This window comes from Protopterus annectens, chromosome 16.part0 (genome assembly GCF_019279795.1).
Source record: "Protopterus annectens isolate FY-2018-M chromosome 16.part0, PAN1.0, whole genome shotgun sequence".
NCBI lineage: Eukaryota > Metazoa > Chordata > Ceratodontiformes > Protopteridae > Protopterus > Protopterus annectens.
In genome coordinates this window covers 880,501,694-880,524,189 of record NC_056750.1, presented here as the reverse complement: position 1 = coordinate 880,524,189, position 22,496 = coordinate 880,501,694, and the positions used below count along the sequence as shown (strand labels likewise).

At 38.2% G+C, this 22,496-nt stretch overlaps 1 protein-coding gene across 1 annotated transcript in view; it reads right to left on the bottom strand.

Moving 5' to 3' along the window:
• Nucleotides 1-22,496, bottom strand: part of LOC122790679 — an 800,254-nt gene that overhangs the window by 478,848 nt on the left and 298,910 nt on the right. Inside the window, exon 6 of the mRNA XM_044058202.1 lies at nt 7,627-7,636. Coding sequence (XP_043914137.1) covers nt 7,627-7,636 — 10 coding nt within the window. The remainder of the gene's footprint in view (nt 1-7,626; nt 7,637-22,496) is intronic.

The following is a 22,496-nucleotide window of genomic DNA, read 5'->3' as shown; positions in this document are numbered from 1 at the left end:
TGGAGTTAGAGATGAGAAGGGACGTACAGAATGGTCCAAATGAGACAGTAGTGTTGTAAATGAAGAACTGTGATACAGAATGGTACATGTGATTCTCTTGTGACATGTATAATATCAGTGGTAAAAAATGGCCTGCGTGAAGTCAGTGAGGATTTATACAGAATTAAGTTTATGGGTTTGGGAGCAGTTCACTAATACAGAATAGATATGTGCTTCTGTTGATCAGGCAATACATCCTAGAGAAACAATGACTTACCAGGTTCTGTGATGCTGGTCACCACATGTACAATATGAATTGTATGGTGACGGTGAAATAATCTGAAATGTAGAACGTTCATGCTATGCTGGGAATATAGATCTGACACAGAATGGCTTACGTGACCCTTCAGGGTGGAAGAAGGGATGTTAGATACAAAACGGCTTACCTGGGCTTATGATGCTGGAGAACCTACCTGCAATAATCATTAGTCTGTGGGATTATGAAAACACTGCTGAAAGTTTAAAACACTTACTTATCATTATCTGTTTATGTTTAAGGACTTCTTTAGTTAACCGTTTTTTTTTACACTCATAATGTGTATATCCTCCTAGCTAAAGCTCGTCTTCCTATCATTACTGACATTACAGGTGAAGTTTCTCCTACAGTATCAAGTACACATTTTTGTACACCACTCTAGTGAATGTCAGCACCATTTCCTACAATAATTATATTATCCAGTTTCCACTAATCTAGTTATCCAGAGCCAATTTTATACTTTTCATTTGCATCCTTAGAAATAATTGACCCCTATTAACTGCCTTCTCATAAGGGACCCTAATTTCTCACGGAAAACTTTTGAAACTGATGGATCTAATACTGGAATGGGTCTGATTGGATAGCCCTTTCACTTTGCAACCTGGCACCAGTCGTGTTTATTACTATAAATCATGGCTGTGTCCACATAATAATATTTTGTTTACTATGACTGATAAAAGATACTTGGGTTTTCCTTAATCTTGAATAGGAAAAACAGGGCATGTTGTCTAGTCCCTTTAACCATAAAGTGTTCCTTTACAAATTATGAGTTACCTTGAGCACCAGCGCACGTGGTTCCTCCAGATTCATCTTACATTTTCTTGATATCCATGTCTGTTTTTCTGCCCCAAATATATAATTACACGCTTTGTGAAATGTTGTTCTCCAGAAAAAAACTCTCTGCAAGTAGGACCAGGTGCAAGGCAGGAACTGATACAAGTAGACAAAAAATGCCAGCACCAAATACAGTGAAAAGCATCAAATGAGGCTAATAAATTAAATACATAAGTATTTTATTAAGGTATAATAAATATCCCAGACCGGTTTCAGCCAACAGGCTTTCCTCAGTGGGAGTTAAAGTAGTAACAGCTTTGAAGTGACACACACACACACATATATATATATATATATATATATATATATATATATATATATATATATATATAAAACATGATCCATCCAATAGGATTCTTCCCAAAGTGATCTTCCCAACATTCAAATTGTTTCCTGTGTGAAGAATGAAGAGAGAGTGAAAAGTTATACAATAAAACCACATTATTAATATATAATGTAACAAATAAAAAATAAAAATAAAACACATAATATTATAAATGGTCATTCAAACCAGGTGAAAACAAGGCACCCAGTTTAATGATCCAATACTTCTCTTTTTTAGTGAGGACTGAATGCCATCCTTGCTTGTTGAATCTGTCACCAAGAATTCTGTCAATAACAGTGAACTGGAATCTGGCTGAGTTGTAGTGTAAACAATGTCTATATAGAGCATTGGTCTCTCTCTTGGTTCGTATGTCACTATGATGCTCAGACATATGTAAATGAAGTGGTCGTGATGTTTGTCCAACATAAAATGAACCACATGTACATGTTGCAAGGTACACCACCCAATCACTATTAAAATTGCCAAAACATTTTACGTCAAAGATCCTGTCAGTGTTTTTACTGGTGAACTGTTTTGATGTGAAAATGAATGGACATGATGAACAATGACCACAATTGTAAGTACCCCATAGTTTGTCACCTGTCATAGTTAGTTGGTGGTGTATAGCTCCAGCCGAGCTTACCCTTTTAAAATGTGAAAAAAATGACCCAGGTCTCCTGCCTCTTCTATATCCATACTTACATACATCACCAATCAGAGGTGTAAGTTCATCATTAGCAGTAAGAATATTCCAATGTTTGTACCTAACATTCCTGATTAAGCTGATGTTTCGTCCAAATGTTGTGATGAACCGAATAGATTCATCCTGTTCAGTCTGAGTTTTGTCACGATATGTAAGAAGTGAGGTTCTAGTTGAGTTGGAAGCAACTTGTTGGGCATCCTGGATGTCCGGCTCCTTGTAACCCCTAGCTCTAAACCTGTTAACCAGATCCTGCTGGGATAATGTGGTTGGGGTGCATAATTGCTACATGTAGTAAGTTATTGTACTGGGGATATTTGCGAAATGTTTTACTTTGTAAAGTGTCATCTGGATTCCGAGTTATAGTAACATCCAAAAAATTGATCTCAGACCTGTCACAAGTTAAAGGAAATTCAATACCCCATTTGTTCTGGTTGAGATACAGTACAAATTCCGCCAAATATTCCTCATCTGAACGCCAAACCAACCAACAATCGTCCAAATATCTACGCCAAATGTCAAGTTCCTCAAGATATAGGTTGTGTGTGGAGTCATAAATGAGACGCTCCTCAATGTAACCCATACACAAGTCTGCATATATGGGAGCAAAAGATGTTCCCATCGCTGTGCCTTTGAGCTGTCAGTAACAGTGTCCCTGAAAATGAAAAACATTTTTACTGAGAACATGCTCAGCCATGCAGACCAAAAGTGTGTTAAAGCCTACGGGATATAGTTGGGCTTTGTCTAACCAAAAATGGAGGGCTTCCAATCCAGCCCAGTGTGGTATATTGGTGTATAGAGCCTTGACATCCAGGGTGCAGAGTAGCCAGTCAAGTTCCAGTTGGCTGTCAGAAATTATGTGTAAAAATTGTGTGGTATTCTGTATTCTGGCGCGAATAAGGCCAAGTAGTGGTTTGAGATATAGTGTAAGGAACTCAGATAGTGGTTCAGTCAAAGAACCCATACCAGATACAATCAGTCTTCCAGGAGGTTTATTAAGGCATTTATGTATTTTGGGTAAAAGATATAATGTTTGTTTCTGTGGATCTTGGACCATGAATGTGTCTTCACCGTATCAGATACGATACCCTCTGAGACGGCCAGATCCAAAAAAATCATCAATTTCCCTCTTGAAGTTCGGAGTGGGGTCAATAGGCATCTTCATATAATGGTAAGGGTTGGACAGTTGTCCATTTCCCTCCCCCAGATAATAATCCGTGTCCATGATGACTATGGCCCCACAATAACTTGCTACATGCAACAAGTATGCACCCCAACCACATTATCCGAAACATACCTAAATCTCAATTCCTCAGGATTCGCAGAATTTGCTCCACAGAAAATGACTATGAAAAATCCCAACAGGATCTGGTTAACAGGTTTAGAGCTAGGGGTTACAAGGAGCCGGACATCCAGGGTACCCGACAAGTTGCTTCTAACTCAACTAGAACCTCACTTCTTACATATCGTGACAAAATTCAGACTGAACAGGATGAATCTATTCGGTTCATCACAACATTTGGATGAAACATCACCTTAAATCAGGAATATTATGTCCAAACATTGGAATACTCTTACTGCAAATGATGAACTTGCACCTCTGATTGGTGATGTATGTAAGTATGGATATAGAAGAGGCAGGAGACTTGGGTCATTTTTTTCACATTTTAAAAGGGTAAGCTCGGCTGGAGCTATACACCACCAACTAACTATAACAGGTGACAAACTATGGGGTACCTACAGTTGTGGTCATTGTTCATCATGTCCATTCATTTTCACATCAAAACAGTTCACCAGTAAAAACACTGACAGGATCTTTGACGTAAAATTTTTTTGCAATTGTAATAGTGATTGGGTGGTGTACCTTGCAACATGTACATGTGGTTCATTTTATGTTGGACAAACATCACGACCACTTCGTTTACGTATGTCTGAGCATCATAGTGACATACGAACCAAGAGAGAGACCAATGCTCTAAATAGACATTGTTTACACCACAACTCAGTCAGATTCCAGTTCACTATTATTGACAGAATTCTTGGCGACAGATCCAACAAGTAAGGATGGCATTCAATCCTCACTAAAAAAGAGAAGTATTGGATCATTAAACTGGGTGCCTCGTTTTCACCTGGTTTGAATGACCATTTATAATATTATGTGTTTTATTTTTATTTTTTATTTGTTACATTATATATTAATAATGTGGTTTTATTGCATAACTTTTCACTCTCTCTTCATTCTTCACACAGGAAACAATTTGAATGTTGGGAAGATCACTTTGTGAAGAATCCTATTGGATGGTTCATGTTATATATATATGTGTGTCACTTCAAAGCTGTTACTACTTTGATTCCCACTGAGGAAAGACTGTTGGCTGAAACTGGTCTGGGATGTTTATTATACCTTAATAAAATACTTGTGTATTTAATTTATTAGCCTTGTTTGATGCTTTTCACTGTATTTGGTGCTGGCATTTTTTGTCTGAATGTTGTTCTCCCCAACAAGAGATCATCAAAAGGTTCACTAAGCTTTACCCTCAATAATGGCAACACAGGGGTTGAGTGCAAGTGCCTCCATTGACTTTAATAGTTGCCCCTTACTGCATGCCCTGGTTCCCATCCATTAAAGTCTATGGACACACTCCAGGTTATCCCTCACATGACATTAGTGAGACATAACAGAATTATGTGGATGTATTAATAAAAAGTTTAACAAAACCATATACAATTTTTGTACTAAGGGCTGGGAAATACATTGCAGCACATATAAGGGGCATTTTCATTTGTGTTCTATAGCTCCCTGACATAGGCCTTTACTTACTGCAGAGCTTGCACAAAGTTACTCTATGCACATTCACTGTGCCCCGCATGTGGGTGATTGGCATTCTGAAGATGACACATAACACTTATCATTTTTAACTTTTATTTTTCTGCTATAATTGAAGAATACCAGATTGGTATTTTGAAAGCTGTGACGTCAGTTCTTAAATCTGGAAGTTTCTTTTTAATTCACATACCATCATCTAAGGTTCTCCTCCTAACACCCAATTAATCAATCAGATTAATCAATCAATTAATTTATTCCTTCTATTGGGTGACAGCCAGGACCATGCATTGTACGGCCAGGCTGAGAGTCTTGAAGCACACTTGCTCCTTGCCATGACAGGAGCCTTATAAATGTATTCATTTTCCTGTGTGGCAAGAATTAGGTGTTAAAACACAGGCCATTTACTCCTCATGTGGGATTCCTCCATTCCCCTCTCATCCCTGCAGCAACTGTGAAATCAGCCACATCTGCTACATATTGATCACATGGACTTTGCAGCACTTTCCTCATACCTCAGCTTATCACACAGCATATCATTTGCCCCAAACCTCTTGGCAACATAGCAAACGACTGGGCATTTCTCACATTTGGAATAGGTGAGTCAGCACTATCAACTCACTCTTCTCCCCTACCGGTCTCTTCCAGTCTCCCAAGCCACTGTTCAAATATGGGTCATCTAGGGCATTCTCTTGCTTTTATTCCTCTTCCCCGGCACAGCTAGGATTAGGTCTCAAAGTTTTGATAAGTAAGTAGTCTCTGTACATTATGTCATTTAGATTGGTTTTAATAGCATAATAAATTTTAAAATGCCAGACAGTACTTTTTTTTCTTTCTTTTTGCTATATACATTATCAATTTTATAATTCTACCAAAGGACTTTTACCTGTATTACCTTTGACTTACCAATATGCATGCATAAGTGCAGAAATTAAAATCATACAACTCTTTTACAGTATACTATGCAGTAGTGGGTAACACTATACCATTTGGTTTTCATAAGTATATAATTTATAGCATCACTGTTTCCATTAAAAAAATAAATCATCCTTCCTAGACTTTATGACTGGGTTTTGAGTTTTACTCTTCGGTTGCAAGTGATGGCCCCATTATCTGTGTTCATTTTAGAGGGTTATAACTATTGCTGGAATGCATAAAATGACAGCAGGATTGTCAACACCGAAGAACTGTCGATATATTAAGACACAGTCATCCGTATCTGGACATTATACCATCTTCCCCAAACAGTTTTATTTAACACAAAGTCTTAACATCCAAGCATATTTATATTTGAAGCTGAACAGATTCGTCAGACAACGTTGTACTAAGACCTCACTTACTCACAGCATTTTCATTTTTACATCTTGGAGTTTAGTCAGGAAAGCCCCAAGCTCAACAGAGGGCACAGACGTCACACAAGGGTGCCTATACCATTACCCTCTGTACAACTGATTACTCAGGTCTCAGTTTATAGTCTTAGTTTGTCTTCTTGACTTCTGGCTTTTACATATAAGATTTACAAATATTAAGATCCTGCTATCAATCCCATCTCAGCTGTAACAATAAAAAGGAAATATACCTTGGAATTTTTGAAACATGGTTTGGGTGTTTTAAACTGCATTTTAGTACCAGGACAGACATAATACACCTCTAGCAGAGGAAGACTCCCAAGTCACCCATTTTATTCCTGAAATTTCTATCACTTAATAAAGGTACATTCCCTCAGATTTTTATTTTGGATATTTTTTGGTCAAAATAACTAAACTGTGATAAAGTGTGTATACAAGACTTATGTAGACAAAACTAAATATAATAGAAATTAGATCTTAGACAAACACTGGCAGACATTTATGGGAAGGAAGGTATTGTAGGGTTAGGTGAAAAGATAGACTTGGAAAAAATAGTGAAGATGAATGGAAAGGAAATGTTGACCAATTAATAGCAAATCATGCAATGGGAGCAGGAAAGGTAAAGTAATAGTGACCGCAGAAATAAAGACCGTTATTAAAATTTATACAGTGCATATAAAATGTGTACATACCCCTGTTAAAATGAGAAATAGTGACCGCAGAAATAAAGACAGTTATTAAAATATATACAGTGCATATAAAACGTGTACACATCCCTGTTAAAATGAGAAATAGTGACCGCAGAAATAAAGACAGTTATTAAAATATATAGGCGTGCCTTCGCTGAAGGTTGGGCGTCGGGCCGGCAACTCGGCACCATAAAAATCTAATGCCAATCATTAGCAGACCGGAGTTCCGCTGTGGAGACCCCTAACCAAGAAAAGCTGAAAAGACACACAAAACAGTGCATATAAAACATGTACACACCTGTTAAAATGAGAAATAGTGACCGCAGAAATAAAGACAATTATTAAAATATATACAGTAGATGCCGCGGTGGTATGGCGGTAGCATTGTTACCTCACAGCAAGAGGTTCTTCCGTTCGATTCTCGGCTTGGGAGTGCCTTCTGTGTGGAGTCTGCATGTCCTCCCCGCGGTTGGGTAGCGTTCAAAAGACATGCGTGTGTAAATGGGTGTGCCTTCGTTGAAGGTTGGGCATCGAGCTGGCACCTCGGCATTTCGTAAAAATCTACTGCCAGTCATTATCGGACTGGAGTTCCTCTGTGGCGACCCTTTACCGGGAAAAAGCTGAAAGATAAACAGCAACATTAAAATATACACAGTGGATATAAAACATGTACACACCCCTATTAAAATGAGAAATAGTGACCACAGAAATAAAGACAGCTATTAAAATATATACAGTGCATAAAAAATGTGTACACACCCCTGTTAAAATGAGAAATAGTGACCGCAGAAATAGACAGTTATTAAAATATATACAGTGCATATAAAACATGTACACACCCCCCCTGTTAAAATGAGAAATAGTGAACGCAGAATAAAAGATAGTTATTAAAATATATACAGTGCATATAAAACGTGTACACACCCATGTTAAAATGAGAAATAGTGACCGCAGAAATAAAGACCATTATTAAAATATATATAGTGCATATAAAATGTGTACACACCCCTTTTAAAATGAGAAATAGTGACCGCATAAATTGACCGTTATTAAAATATATACAGTGGCTATAAAATGTGTACACACCCCTGTTAAAATGAGAAATAGTGACTGCAGAAATAAAGACAGTTATTAAAATATATACAGTGCATATAAAATGTGTACACACCCCTGTTAAAATGCCAGGTTTCTGTGATATAAAAAAATGAGAACACAATAAATTATTTCAAAACTTTTCCCACCTTTAATGTGACCTATAACCTGTACAATCTTACTGAAAAACAAACAAATCTATTAGGAGAAAAATATAAAAAATAAAAAACATACAATAAGCTGGTTGCATAAGTGTGCATACGCTTAAACTAATATTTTGTTGAAGAACCTTTTCATTTAATTACAGCATTCAGTCTTCTTGGGTAGGAGTCCATCAGCATGGCACATCTTGACTTGGCAATATTTGCCCACTCTTTCTTGCAAAAGTGTTCCAAAATAGTCAGAACATGAGGGCATGTCTTGTGCACAGCCCTCTTCAGGTCACCCCACAGATTTTCTATTGGATTTTGGTCTGGGCTCTGGCTGGGCCACTCCAAAACTTTAATTTTCTTCTGGTGAAGCCATTCTTTTGTTGATTTGGATGTATGTTTGGGGTCATTGTCGTGCTGAAAGGTGAAATTCCTCTTTATCTTTCTAGCAAACACCTGAAGGTTTGGGCTAAAAGTGACTGGTATTTGTAACTGTGCATAATTCCCTCCACCTTGACTGAAGCCCCAGTTCCAGCTGAAGAAAAGCAACCCCAAAGCATGATACTGCCACCACCATGCTTCACTGTGGGGATGGTGTTCTTTTGGTGATGCAAAGTGTTTTTGCGCCAAACATACCTTTTGGAATTCTGGCCAAAAAGTTCAACCTTGGCATCATCAGACCATAACACATTTTCCCTCATGCTTTTGGGACACTTGATGTTTTGTTTTGCAAACTTTAGCCAGGCTTGGATGTTTTTCTGTGTAAGAAAAGGCATCTGTCTTGCAACCGTACTCCATAGTCCAGACATACGGAGAATACGAGAGATTGTTTTTACATGTAGTACACAACCAGTACTTGGCAGAATTTCCTGCAGTGCCTTTGGTGTTGCTGTATGTCTCTAGGCATCCTCCATGACCAGTTTTTGTCTGGTCTTTTCATCAGTTTTGGAGGGACATCCAGTTCTTTGCAACGTCACTGTTGTCCCACATTTTCTCCACTTTTTGAGAACTATCTTTACTGTGTTCCATGGTATATCCAATGCTGTGGAAATTTTGTGTGCCCTTCTCCTGACTGATACCTTTCAACAATGAGATCCCTTTGATGCTTTGTAAGGTCTCTGTGAACCACGGCTTTTGCTGTAGCAGGCAACTGAGTAAATGTCAGGAAAATCCTACTAGGACAGCTGAACTTTATTTGAGGTTAATCAGAGTCTCTTTAATTGATGACAGGTGTGTAGCCAAGAATACTGAATGCTGCACTTTGTAATTATCTTCCAAATTGTTTTCCAAGTTAATCTCATAAAATAGCACATACTTATACTAATTGTAAGAAATTTTATTTGAGAAAAAAATATGACATTTCTTATTAAATTGATTTGGAAGGGCCATATAATGTTTCCATATCTTTTTCTTACGATTCTTAACTCTAGAAAGACTACTATTCTGCCAGAGGACTTTTCTTTTCAAGCATTTGATACTGTGCAAACAGGAACAAAACAAATTAATATAATCATAGAATAAAATCCAACTGTGCTGTATAGACAAACCACAAAATAGAATTTCCTCGCCCAAGAACAAATAGTTACATTGATTGCAGTAAAATCAGATATACAACAATTTCTGATTAATACGTTACTCATGGGTGACAGAGATGTAGATAATTCTTCTTCTATTTCTTTAGGCTTTTCCCAGTTAGGGGTCACCACAGCTGATCACCTGTCTGCTCATGATTGGCAATGAAGTTTTTTACAGTGTCGAGTTGCCAGCCTGGTGCCCATCCTTCCACAGAAGGCACACACACACACACACACACACACACACACACACACACACACACACACACGCACTCACTCCTATGGCCAATTTAGAGTGTCCAATCCACCTACATCATCTCTTTAGGATGTGGGAGGAAACCAGAGCAGCCACAGGAAACCCACTCGACCACAGGAAGGATATGCAGACTCCACACAGAAGGCACCCCAGCCAAGGATCGAACCAGAGAACCTCTTGCTGTGAGGCGGCAACACTAACTGCTGCACCACCGCGGCCGCATCATCAGATCTTCCCAAATGTGTATACCACGATTATATATTCCCCATTCTGAAGGAGGTGTGGGTCTTCTCAAACTTGATTACAAGTGTAGATTAGCAGTCATAGGACTGCATACATAATTGCTGATCTCACAAGACCCAAACATAGGGAAAGTTTTAAAACATGAGGAGAACAAGTATACGATGACTTCTCTGCTCAGTTTAGCAGAAGCATATAGATATTAAGTGGCAATGGAAATCAAACCAAAAGTAGATAAAAATCAGGCAGCAACTGAATGTGTCAAAAAACAAAAGAAAGAACTGAATGTGAAGGATCAGATGAGAAGGCAAGAAATGTGGAAAATGCATAAATATAGTTGCAAGTATAGAAATCTCCAGGAACTGCTTCACGTCAATCAGAATTTAATGCAGGAATGGGTAAGGAGAGACGAATTTAAACCAAAAGACAAAATGTTAATATTGGCAGCCCAGGATAGTGGACTATGTACACAAAGCCCATTGAACATGTTGGAGAAAAAGATAATGCAGATTTTGTAAAACAGACTTTGAAACAGTCACACATCTTGTTGCTCGGTGGGATACATCAATAGTAGAAGGCCTCTACACTGAAATGCAGAATAATGAGGCAAGACTGTTGCATTGGGGATTGTAAAAGTAATAAACATTAAAAAACTAACTAAAGTTTCATCTGTTTATATTTTAAAATCGGCTTACTACTGATAGCCGCATTAATTCCAGGTAGTCTGTCAGCTTCATGCCTCAATACCCATTCATATTCAACAATTTCCAACTATTATTCAAGTCCCTCCCTTACGTTCAGGAACAGCTTCTGAATGACTCTGAATTTAAACATATAATGTAAACCATTATCAAAACAATGCTTCGCAAAAGAATTTGTAGACATATTACGTTTAATATCTGACTAATGTTCTGTCATACACTCTTTCAGCTTTCTGCTGCACTTGATGACACAGAAAGCAGGACACACAGAACACATTGCTAAATAAACTGTTTTATTGGTATAGCAAGTAGAAAAACAATCAAAGGAATATTTCCTATTAATATTCGAGTAAATAAATTCTGTATCCTGTACAACATATTTACAGTTTACACAATTAAAACATGGAAAAGTTTATTTTAATCATCTGTTTAGAAGTGTTAACCTCTTTATACCATAAATGTTGTTTCAAACTTTTATAGTAGAAATAATTTCAATTTATAGGCGGTAAATTGGTGCAGCAGTTAGCGTTGTCGCCTATCAGCAAAAAGTTATCTGGTTCAATCCTCAGCTGATGTATCTTCTGTGCAGAATCTCTATGTCCTCCCCGTGTTTTCTTAAGTTGGGTGGCTCAGTGGCGCAGCAGCTAATGTTGTTGCCTCATAACAAGAGGCTCTCCGGTTCGATTCTTGGCTGCGGTGCCTTCTGTGTGGAGTTTCCATGTTCTCCCTGCATTCGCACAGGTTTCCTCTGGGTACTCGAGTTTTCTCCCATATTCTAAAGGCATGTGTCTGAAGCATTTCTCCCTATGCTTTTGCTGAAAATAGGCTCTGTCCTAGTTGGACTTTCCCAGTCAACAAATGTTAAACACCTAAATAAATAAATAAATGCTATTTTTATAAGAAAAAAAGGAGATATTTCCAATAAACCATTCTAAGTCAAATAAAGCTTTTAGAATTTTCCGAGTGTTCTTGATGATTTAACTCCATGGGTTTTGGTATTAAATTGCATTATATACCCAACGTGATTATTCTCAGATGAATTCTTTTTATGTTGATTTCAATAGCCATCTTTTATAAAACACGGCAGAATCCAATGATTCCTTTAGCATCTCTTCACTATAGTGTCTTTTTTTTTTTAAATTCTTTTGACATGTCTAAAATCTGTTCATTACAGACACAAGAATCCATATCAAGTTTGCTCACTCTCAAAAACTGCTTGTGAATAACGTCCTTAAAAATATCTGGAGAGTATATTCACTCACTGTATAAGAATCTATCGGCCTGCACCTCCTTTCTAAAAATGCTTGTTGTTATCTGGTCTCCTTGCTTAATTAAATTTATATCCAAAAAATTAGTTGTTTCAGAAGAATAGTTTAGCTTAAACTTTAAATATCTGAGTGGTAGCATCTAGACGAGAAACAAAGTCACATAAGCTATTTTCAACACCTGTCAAAATGAGAAATCTATCGACAAAACACTTATAGAAAGCAATTTTGCCATCAAATTCACTAATTGGATGATATATTTTTAAATTCTCCCATTGGTTTAAAGCTATGTTGGCGTATGTATTGGCAATGGGTGTACCCATTGCCATGGCAGAGATCTGATGATATAGCTACTGTTTGAACAGAAACACATTGCTAGTTAATACAATTTCGGGTACACAACAAAACGTCTATTTGTCTACATATGTATTTTTGAATAGATAATAAGAACTCTCTAACAACATCTACTCCACAACTATTAGGAATCACTTTGAAAAGTGAATTGATATCTAACAGAGCAAAAATGAATTGGTTCTTAGAAAAACATTTAAACCATCGATATACTTTATCTAAAAAAAATCACCAGTATCTTTAATGTAGCTATGTAGTTTACACAAAAAAGGACTTAATACTTTCTCTTGACACAAGGAAATCAGTTCAGTTATCCATCCCTGCCTAGAGACAACTATTCTCATTGGCAGGCACTGCAGATTTTTATGGATTTTTGGTAGCCCATAAAGCACAGGAGTTATTGGACTTGTAACAATCAGGAAATTATACATATCTACAGAAATATCATTAGATAGCTGCAACTCATAAACCAAAGAATTGACATTAAATAGAATGCTTTTTAAAACAGTAGTATTAATTGTCCTGAAAGTAGCCTCATCACTTAAACATTCAAACATATATGCGAAAGCCAAATTTCACAAATATGTTTACATGGACACTTAAAGGTCGATGTATGAAAAGAGTGAACAACGCAAATGGCGAAAGGGAGAACGCCGAACGTATTTCCTTGGCCAGCAGGGTGATCGTGGGGAAGAGGAAATGAATTATTTTCCCCACTGTAGTGCAGTCTCGCAGTTGGTATATTTAAGCAGGGGGGGTGCAGGGGGGCTTGCCCCTTGCAAAAACATTTAGAAAAGTGTTTTACTTTAGGTTTTTAGGTTTTTGACTTAGGTTTACCTTACCTGTATGGCGCTGTTGCTTCCAGTATCACATTTGGCGTCCTCCCTTTTGCCATTTGCATTGTTCGCTCTTTTCGTACATCGACCTTTATGTGTTGATGAATATGTATTCGAGCAATTTGGCTTTCTTGTTTCTAATATATACCCAGCACTTAGTTTTATCTAATATATCAATAGCTCCACCCTTCTCCATTTGCTTGATAACCATATCAGGATTACTTTGGCTCTGTAACAAACAATCAAACTCATTATTAGCTAAATTATATCTTTTTTGAAACTTAGGCTGTGCTACACCCACTGATTACAGTGTTTTACGTACAGAGACACACAAAGTCATAAAATACCAGGATTTGTAGGCAGAAGTGAGGGTAATGTGGAAGAAGGACACTCAATACAGTGCCAATAGTAGTAGGAGCAACGGATCTTACAAAAAAGAATTTCCAATTGTACTTACATATGTTACCGATACATGTAACTCCGTATGAACTGCAGAAGGATCAGTTCTGGGTACTAATTTCATGAACTATAGTCATACTTTGACTTAGGAATGGGGTCCATTCTTGTTATGGTTATTAGAAACTCAAAAGTCTTGTACAAATTAAAGAGAGAGAAATCAGTGTAACAAGATTGACTAATCAGTGCACTCTTTAGCCACACCACACCCAGGTTATTACCTTTGCTAGTGCCATCTGTGACTATGAGTGAATAGCCGTTTGTCACACTATTATTAAACTGTTAACCACTTTACAAGCAGATGTAGGGACACATCAGTCTATATTTGGTACATTAAGGTCCCCTGCAACTAGATCAAACCCAGCAGCAAAACAGCTTACATAGTGAGGTATCATCCTCTTTGCTAACTGTAGCAGAATGATAAACAAAAGAGCTGTACCCATATAATATCCTCTGTCAGTTATTTTTAATGATAAAAAAATCAATATTTACCCCAGAAGAAGAAGCCAGAGATAAAAATATTGTTGAAACATAAATAGATGCTCCTCCATCCTTCTTTACTGGCCTATAAACCCCGGTGTTCAATAAAACTAGAAATTAAGTTTTTTTTGTTCTTACAAAACCAAGTTTCAGTTATATATCAAACTGGTCACATGAAATAGTTGCCTCCAACTCAATCAACTTATTACTGAGGCAGGTCTGCAAGCATTTTAAAAGAATGTTACCATAACAGGAAGGCAACATACCTATCTTAAAACACATTTAACCATCAATGTTAGTTGTTTTCCTACCACACAGTTTCTCTGGAGATCTAGATGTAATATAGAATTCCAAAATATACCAAATTAGTTTCTAACCTTTTCCATAAATAGATATATCCACTGAATTGGTAAGAGACGTAGCCTTAGTTTGGATAGCACTACAATAACGTGATGCAGGGATAATATCACAATGATATGTAGGCAATTGTACTGGAAATGCAAAACTCATATATATATATATATATATATATATATATATATATATATATATATATATATATATATATATATATATATATATATAGATCTAGGATGTTTGCTTGAGTGAGCAAATGTCCAAATCCATAATAACAGAACACACATTAACGAAAGTGCTTTTATCAAAAAAGTGCTTTAGTTAAAGCGTGTTACAAAAAAAAAAAAATAAAACACTACATTTACATTTTATCAGGGGGGCTGTGCCCCCCCCCACCCCCACTTTAATACTTTCCCTCTTAGACCGCACTACAGTTGGGAAAAGGGAAATTTCCCTTACCCGCACCATAGTACAGCCTCGGCAACAGGCATACTTACGCGAAAGTGCTTCTACGGTGAAAAGCACTTTTGCGTAAGTATGCCCGGAAGTTTGGGTTTCGGTCGTTTGCCCAATCGACTAAATGTCCTAGATCCATACATATACATATATATATATATATATATATATATATATATATATATATATATATATACACATATACATATACATATACACACACACACACACACACACACACACACACACACACACACGTTCATATGTCCAGCAATTGACTGGTATCCCACTTTTGTGAATATCCTGCCTTACCACTACTTCTAAGGATGGACTTGAGCCCAGTGACCCCGAAACAGATGAAGCAATTAAATAAGATGGACAGATGTCTTGTGATGACTGAGTTATATAATGTTTGTACTCCCCCAGTATTGCCCGCTGGGTTTCAGCTGGAAATGATTGTTAATTCTCTAGCTTTATTGCACTACTTACTTCTGCACTTTTTACTTTGTGTAAAAATTCCTGATTTTATTCTGTTTTTTGCACAAATAAGTTAAAACTGTTTTATTGTGTTATTTTAACATGTCAGATGCTAATATTAATAAAGTAAAGAATACTTTAAAAAAAATAAATAAATAAGAAAGGCTGCCACATCAACTGTCGTGAGGAAACTTTTCTAGGAAATTTCTGGCCCCATGCATGGCAGATGACGTGCTCACATTGCAAATGCTCTATATGTAGTCTAAAGCTGATTTTATGAGAAAGGAAAAAGCTTCATAAAAAAAAAGAAGAAATCTGGGCTTAAATCTATTGACAAACATAATATTCATTTATCCTTTATATTTTTAACTGAAGTAACAATTTAGTTATTCTTGGCAGCTTGTCTCTTCAAATTCATTGTGCACCAGTTCAGTGAAGTTGATGTGTCCAAACATTATTGTGTTGTACAAAAGAAACTTCTTCAGTCTGTGAATCAAATATTTTTATTCCACCTTGTAGGACCCGGTCCTTGCTGAAAAAAGATGTACCTTAACTTCATTCTTCTTTATTCATTGATAAAGGGTAGATATGCTTCTCTTTTGCCTTTAACATTACTTGAATTGTCATTGTCAGACCTAAGTGCATTTCTCAACAGCATAGGTGAAAAAAATGGGCCATGGAGGTTTTAGAACCAGATCTTTGTCGGTACTGGAAATGCACTTGACAATAACCTATACTGATGCAACTATTACCTGGTTTAAACTGATATTCTGAGTTTGCTTTCAGTTCCATACAAGAAGATTTCTGGTAGATTAAGAACTTTAGGTAACCAAGCTTTGAGAAAGTTTATCATACTGCACCCATCAGAATGTCATGGCATATCATGTATCTCCAAGTTATTTATTCTGGTTTCTAAATTATTCACCTTCTCTAAGAGAAAGTTGTTTTGCCTGAGAAGAAATTCAGTAAGAAATGTTTCTTTAATTTTCCTTCCATGCCATTTAAAGATTCTTCAATACTTTTGACTATTTGTTTTATCATGTCATTTAATAAACTAATGCTTATTGTGGTCCTCTTTAATAAAATATCCATTTTTATGTCCACTTAATCCAGTTTCCTGACATTTGCTAGTAGCATTTATGGTTCCTTTTCACAAGATTCTCTTGTGGTGTTGCCTTGAAGGGTTTCACTGTTTAAACTTTCATAGATGAAAGAATAAGAAGGCAAAAGTTTGACGTTTGAATCATTATTTAGATTTGGAGATGCATTTGCACTTCAAGTTAGATCAGACCAAAAAAACCAAAAAAACTCAAATGCAATGATTTTTGTGTGAATAATTATCCATCCCAGTATCTACTTTATTTCTGCAGAAGTTTTCTTCACAGCTAAAAAATCTGCCATAGTTGCTACACCCCCCAAGTTATTTTAAATAAAACAGTATAAAAGATTAGTCCAGATAAAATAATTTTAACTAGCAGATCTAGGAGACTCTCTCTCTCTCTGATAACTCCCTGTGGAGGAATAAAGACACCTTGTTGAAGTTTCTAGTACTTAATTCAGTTTTTGACTAGGTAGATGGCTGAGTGTTCTTGTTCTACTCTCACTTGCCAGATTAGCCACCTGATTGTGTACAATATGGCTCTAGGTGATTTTGTCATGTTAATGTCATCAAATAGGCATAGGTATTTGCCAGTGATAGGTGGGTTGAGGACCTGGCCTACTCAGACCTACACTACGGACCCACACTAACAGTGTGAGGGCTGTATGTAACCCATTAGCCAGAGTGTGTGTGCCCTACTGGCTCAGTTGAGCGAAAGCTGAATATAAAACCAATCAACCTGCTAAACATGAACTAAGAATTGCTACACTCAATGCAAGTTCACTGTCAGGATGCAGCTTGGAAGCGGAAGGCATGACGGTAAGGAGGAAGCTGGAAATCCTATGTATCCAACAGATAATATGGAAATGTCATGCACCAAAGCCACTTGGCTTGGGATCCACAGTCTATTATTCAGGAGGAGGACAGAGTAGAAATGGTGTTGGAATTGTGAAGGAGAGGCTTCAAAAGGGAGTGAGGGATGTCTTAACAATTACTGACAGAATGAGGACAGTATTCATAATCTCAACCTAAGCCCCACAGCAAGGTTGTGATAGTGAGGAAAGAAAGTGCATTCAGACAGCAGATGCAGGATCTACTAGATAAAGCAGGACGATATAAATTGTTGTTGATAATCAGGGATCTGAATGTATATATTGAGAATGACAGAACATGTTATTAGGACTGCCTGGGTCCACATGGATGGGGCAACAGGAATAAAGGAGATATCATTGTAGATTTTCATCTGGCAAATGGCTTGACAGTAGCCAACACATGGTTCAGAAAGAGAGACAGTCACAAGATCACATACAACAGCGGCCAACATGCAACTCAGGTAGACTTCCTCCTAGTAAGTTAGGGCAAAAACAAAGGCATCCCCAGTAAAACAGTCAGCCATGGATTGCCACAATCAGCTGCATGCAGTGTTCAGAGAAGGCTCAAAGGTCAACAGAAACCTGGATGAAGACCTGGAAGTTGACTGGACAGAAAACACACCAGTTCAAGGAATTAGTCAGGGGTCTACCACCTCAAGAAGAGGAGGAAATAGATGGAGATAAAGAAGAATGGCGGAGTCTTAAAACAGCAGATGAGATGACTACAGAGCAGATATGTGGCTGAGACAGGTATGAAAATAAGGGACATAAGGAAAGCTAGTGGTGGAATACAGAAATCCAGGAAGTCGTCAAAAGAAAGGAGTACAGAAAAAGTGAGAGATGGAAAAGACAGTCCAAACTAGAAAGAAATGCTGGTTGGCTAGCAAAGAAGCCGAGAAAGGATTTGCAATAGCAAAAAATAAGGCATCATAGACACTCTACCATCTTCTGGAAAGTAAGTCAGTAGACGGCACAAAGAAACTATATCAGGTTGCAAGGCAAAGATAGAAAGATAAAGAAGATAGTCAGACATTCTTCATAAGGGTTGCCAGCAACAACCTGCTCGCCAGTCCACAGATCATCATCGGTCCTGCTCACCAGTCCACAGGACATCATCGGACCTGCTCACCAGTCCACAGGACATCATCGGTCCTGCTCACCAGTCCACAGGACATCATCGGTCCTGCTCACCAGTCCACAGGACATCATCGGTCCTGCTCACCAGTCCATAGGACATCATCGGTCCTGCTCACCAGTCCACAGGACATCATCGGTCCTGCTCACCAGTCCACAGGACATCATCGGTCCTGCTCACCAGTCCACAAGACATCATCGGTCCTACTCAACAGTGCACAGGACATCAAAGTCAGATGGAAGGAGTATTTCCAGCAGCTTCTGAGTGAAGAAAACCCCACAGAAGCTGTACTGCCCCAGAAGCAGCCTACAATGAGAGAAGAAGAGGAGCCCACACTAGAAGACGTAAGAACAGCACTAAGGAAAATAAAGTCAGGGAAAGCAGTAGGCTCAGATGAGGTCACAGCAGATATGATAAAGAAGCTGGGTAACACAGGGGAGAAATAGCTCCTGAGAGTTCTCATAGCAGTGTGGAGAGAAAAGCATATTCCAGATGGCTGGAAAATAAGTATACCAGTGCCAATGTTCAAGTTGTGGGGTGATTCACAACTGTAGGCAGTACAGAGGCATCAAACTCCTGTCAAACTGCATGAAAGTTCTAGATAGGGTGATTGATAAACTAATACTCAGAGCAGTAGAAAGTTAGATGGGAGATGAGCAGTTTGGATTCAGATCAAGAATTGACCAGATGTCTGCAATGAGACAGATGGCTGAGAACACGTTATTACGAAAGAGTCCAACGGTCAATTCTAGACTTGGGGAAAGCATATGACAAGGTCTCAAGAAAACTGATTTGGACAGTCCTATGGTGATTAGAAGTCCTAGAAACACTTAGAATTAGTGCAAACTATGTGCAAGGACTCGATGACTCAAGTATGAACAGTGTTCGGTCTCACAGAGGGGTTTCCAGTGGAAGTGGGTGTGCACCAGGTTTCAGCTCTGAGCCTTCTGCTGTTCATAATGGTGATGGAGTAAATTAGCAAACAGAGGGTACAGATCAAGAAAGTTGCTAAATGCAGATTATGTGGCATTACAGGCAGACTCTGAGAAAGAGCTATAGCAAAGGATAGGAGAAAGGAATGCAAAACTGAATACACATGGGATAAAACTGAGATGTAACAGCAGCAAATGGTAGAATTCACAAGAAGCCAATAATTGAGATAAAAGAGAAAATAGCAGAACGGGTAACATCTTCAAGTATCCGGAAAGCGTGGTTGAGGAGAAGGGAAGTCTGAATGAGGAGGTAAAGCTAGAATCAGAGGGGCTGCAGCCAACTGGCTCAGAGTGTCATGTTTGTTGGCTTACAGAGTAGTGTCTTACCCTGTACTAATGGAAATGATGCACAATCAAATGGAACAAGTGTCACTCACTCCAGGGACCTTAACCTGGCCTGTAACATCAATAGAACATACTAGACAGGCAGATAGGTCTCCCAGAGATTTCCACTTCTTTGGAACAGGCTCCCAATTCACATCAAGCAGAGCTCCTGACTGACCATTTTCAAGCATAACCTGGACAATTGGATGGGAAACTGCAAAATCACCCTGGGAATGAATTATCATGGAAAAGATCAACAAAGACATTGGCAACCAACAGATACTGAACCCATCCTAGTTAGGTTTTACCAAAGGAAGGTCATGCCTGTTTAACTTGGTAGACTTCTTTGATAAGGGAAACAAGGCAATAGATAAAGGACAAAATGTGCACACTACCTAGATGGACCTGGCCAGAGTATTCAGTGCAATACCACACTCTGGTGCTGCAAGCAAACTCATCAAACTGGACATAAATCCCTTTACAACTCACTGGATTGCCACATGGCTCACAGATAAGACCCCAAGAAGTCAGGAGTGGAGTACCACAGGGTTCCATGCTGGGACCACTCCTGCTTGCTATCTACTTCTTGAAGGTCAAGAATAATGTCAAGGGTCTCTGTTTCACCAAGTTTCCGGACACGTGCAAATTGTGAGTCATCATAAATTCTCCCTGTGACACCAACATTCTGCAAAAGGGTCTAACACAGACAATGAGGGGTGCCAAAGCCACAAATTAAAACTCAATACAAAAAAGTGCATTATAGTGCCTTTTAGGAACACATCTATCCAAGCAAATTACTCCATTAAGACGTCCCTATGAGTTGGCCTGGTAGTTAGAGGTCTGGCAATATATGTAGACAGTAATCTGGCCTTTGACCAACAAGTAGGCAAGGTAATAAGAAAATCATTCTATGTCACCCAGCTCATATGTACGGGTATGGCATCCAGGCCCAAAAAAAGCTACAGTACCACTGTGTTCATCCCTTACCAGACCTATCATTGAGTACAATGGCTGCATCCGCATGTACCCGACTAGGCATATGCAACAGTTGGAATGTGCACAGAGGTTCCTCACCAAGAAAATCCAGAGTAACCATCCTATATAGATTGCATTACCGCTCTGTCTCTATACTCAGTCCCCTACAGATTGTTTACAGAAGATCTGAGTTTGGTATATAAGGCATCCTTATACCCAGTCCTGAAGGAACGTTTGCACATCCACAAAATGACTAGCACCAGGAACTAGATGGAGGGATATGAACTCTGCTTGCAACATAAACAGAACTTGCTGGTGAGATAGATACACGACTCAAAGGATCTCTATGCTGTGGAATAGGCTCAACATCCATGTAAAGCAGTGTCCATCCCTAATCCTATTCATATGCAATCTGCATCACTGGATATGAAATCGTAGATTCATTCTTGGGCTGGCCACCATGTCTCTTACAGACATAGCCCGATAGTAAACACTCCCTAACCAACATAGCCCTCACATAAGTTTTTTGCAACCTCCTAGCAAACATATCCCCCAATTAAGATGCACATGTTACAAAGGGATGCAACTAGATTTGGTTGCATGGCTAGGCTTATAAAGGCCTTGGTGGTCATTAGTCTAGTATAGGTGTATGAACCAATAGCTGCTATGTCCCCAGGAGCTCACTGTGTAACAGCACCAGTTCATTCTAATAACAATTATGCAACTCTTGTTATCAGTCCTTCAAAGCTAGACGTTTAGCTTGACATTATAACAAAGCAGGAGTGACGACATGCTAGCCTGACGTAGCTTGATGCCCATCTACTCTTAGTATGCATATTAGCTCACAGAAAATGAGTTTCATTATCTGCACTTTATCAAGAGAAACAAGCTTTTGCATTTTCAGCTTGGTTATATGCACTTATGATGCATCAACCTATGCAGCTGTATAAAAAAGTCTGACAAGCATAATTCCCATGAAAAGTTTTAATTTTTAAGAAAATTATTATTGCAATAAAAAGATACAGATACATGTCCATCTACACACAGTTGTATAGAAAAGTGTGTGCGTGTGTGTGTGTGATGTATGTATCTATGTATGCGTGAGTATGTGGATGTCCACGTGTGTATGTATGTCTGTGTGTGCATGCATGTGTATATGTATGTATGTGTGAGTGTGTGTCCATGTATGTATGTATGCATGTGCATGTGCGTGTGTGTCTGTGTGAGTTTTTATGTATTGTGTGAGCATGTGGATTAATGCGCATGTGTGTGTATGTATATATGTGTCTGTTAGTGCTTGTATGTATGCACACATGTGTGTGTATGTGTGTGTGTGTGTGTGTGTGTGTGTGTGTGTGTGTGTATGATGTATGTATCTATGTATGCGTGAGTA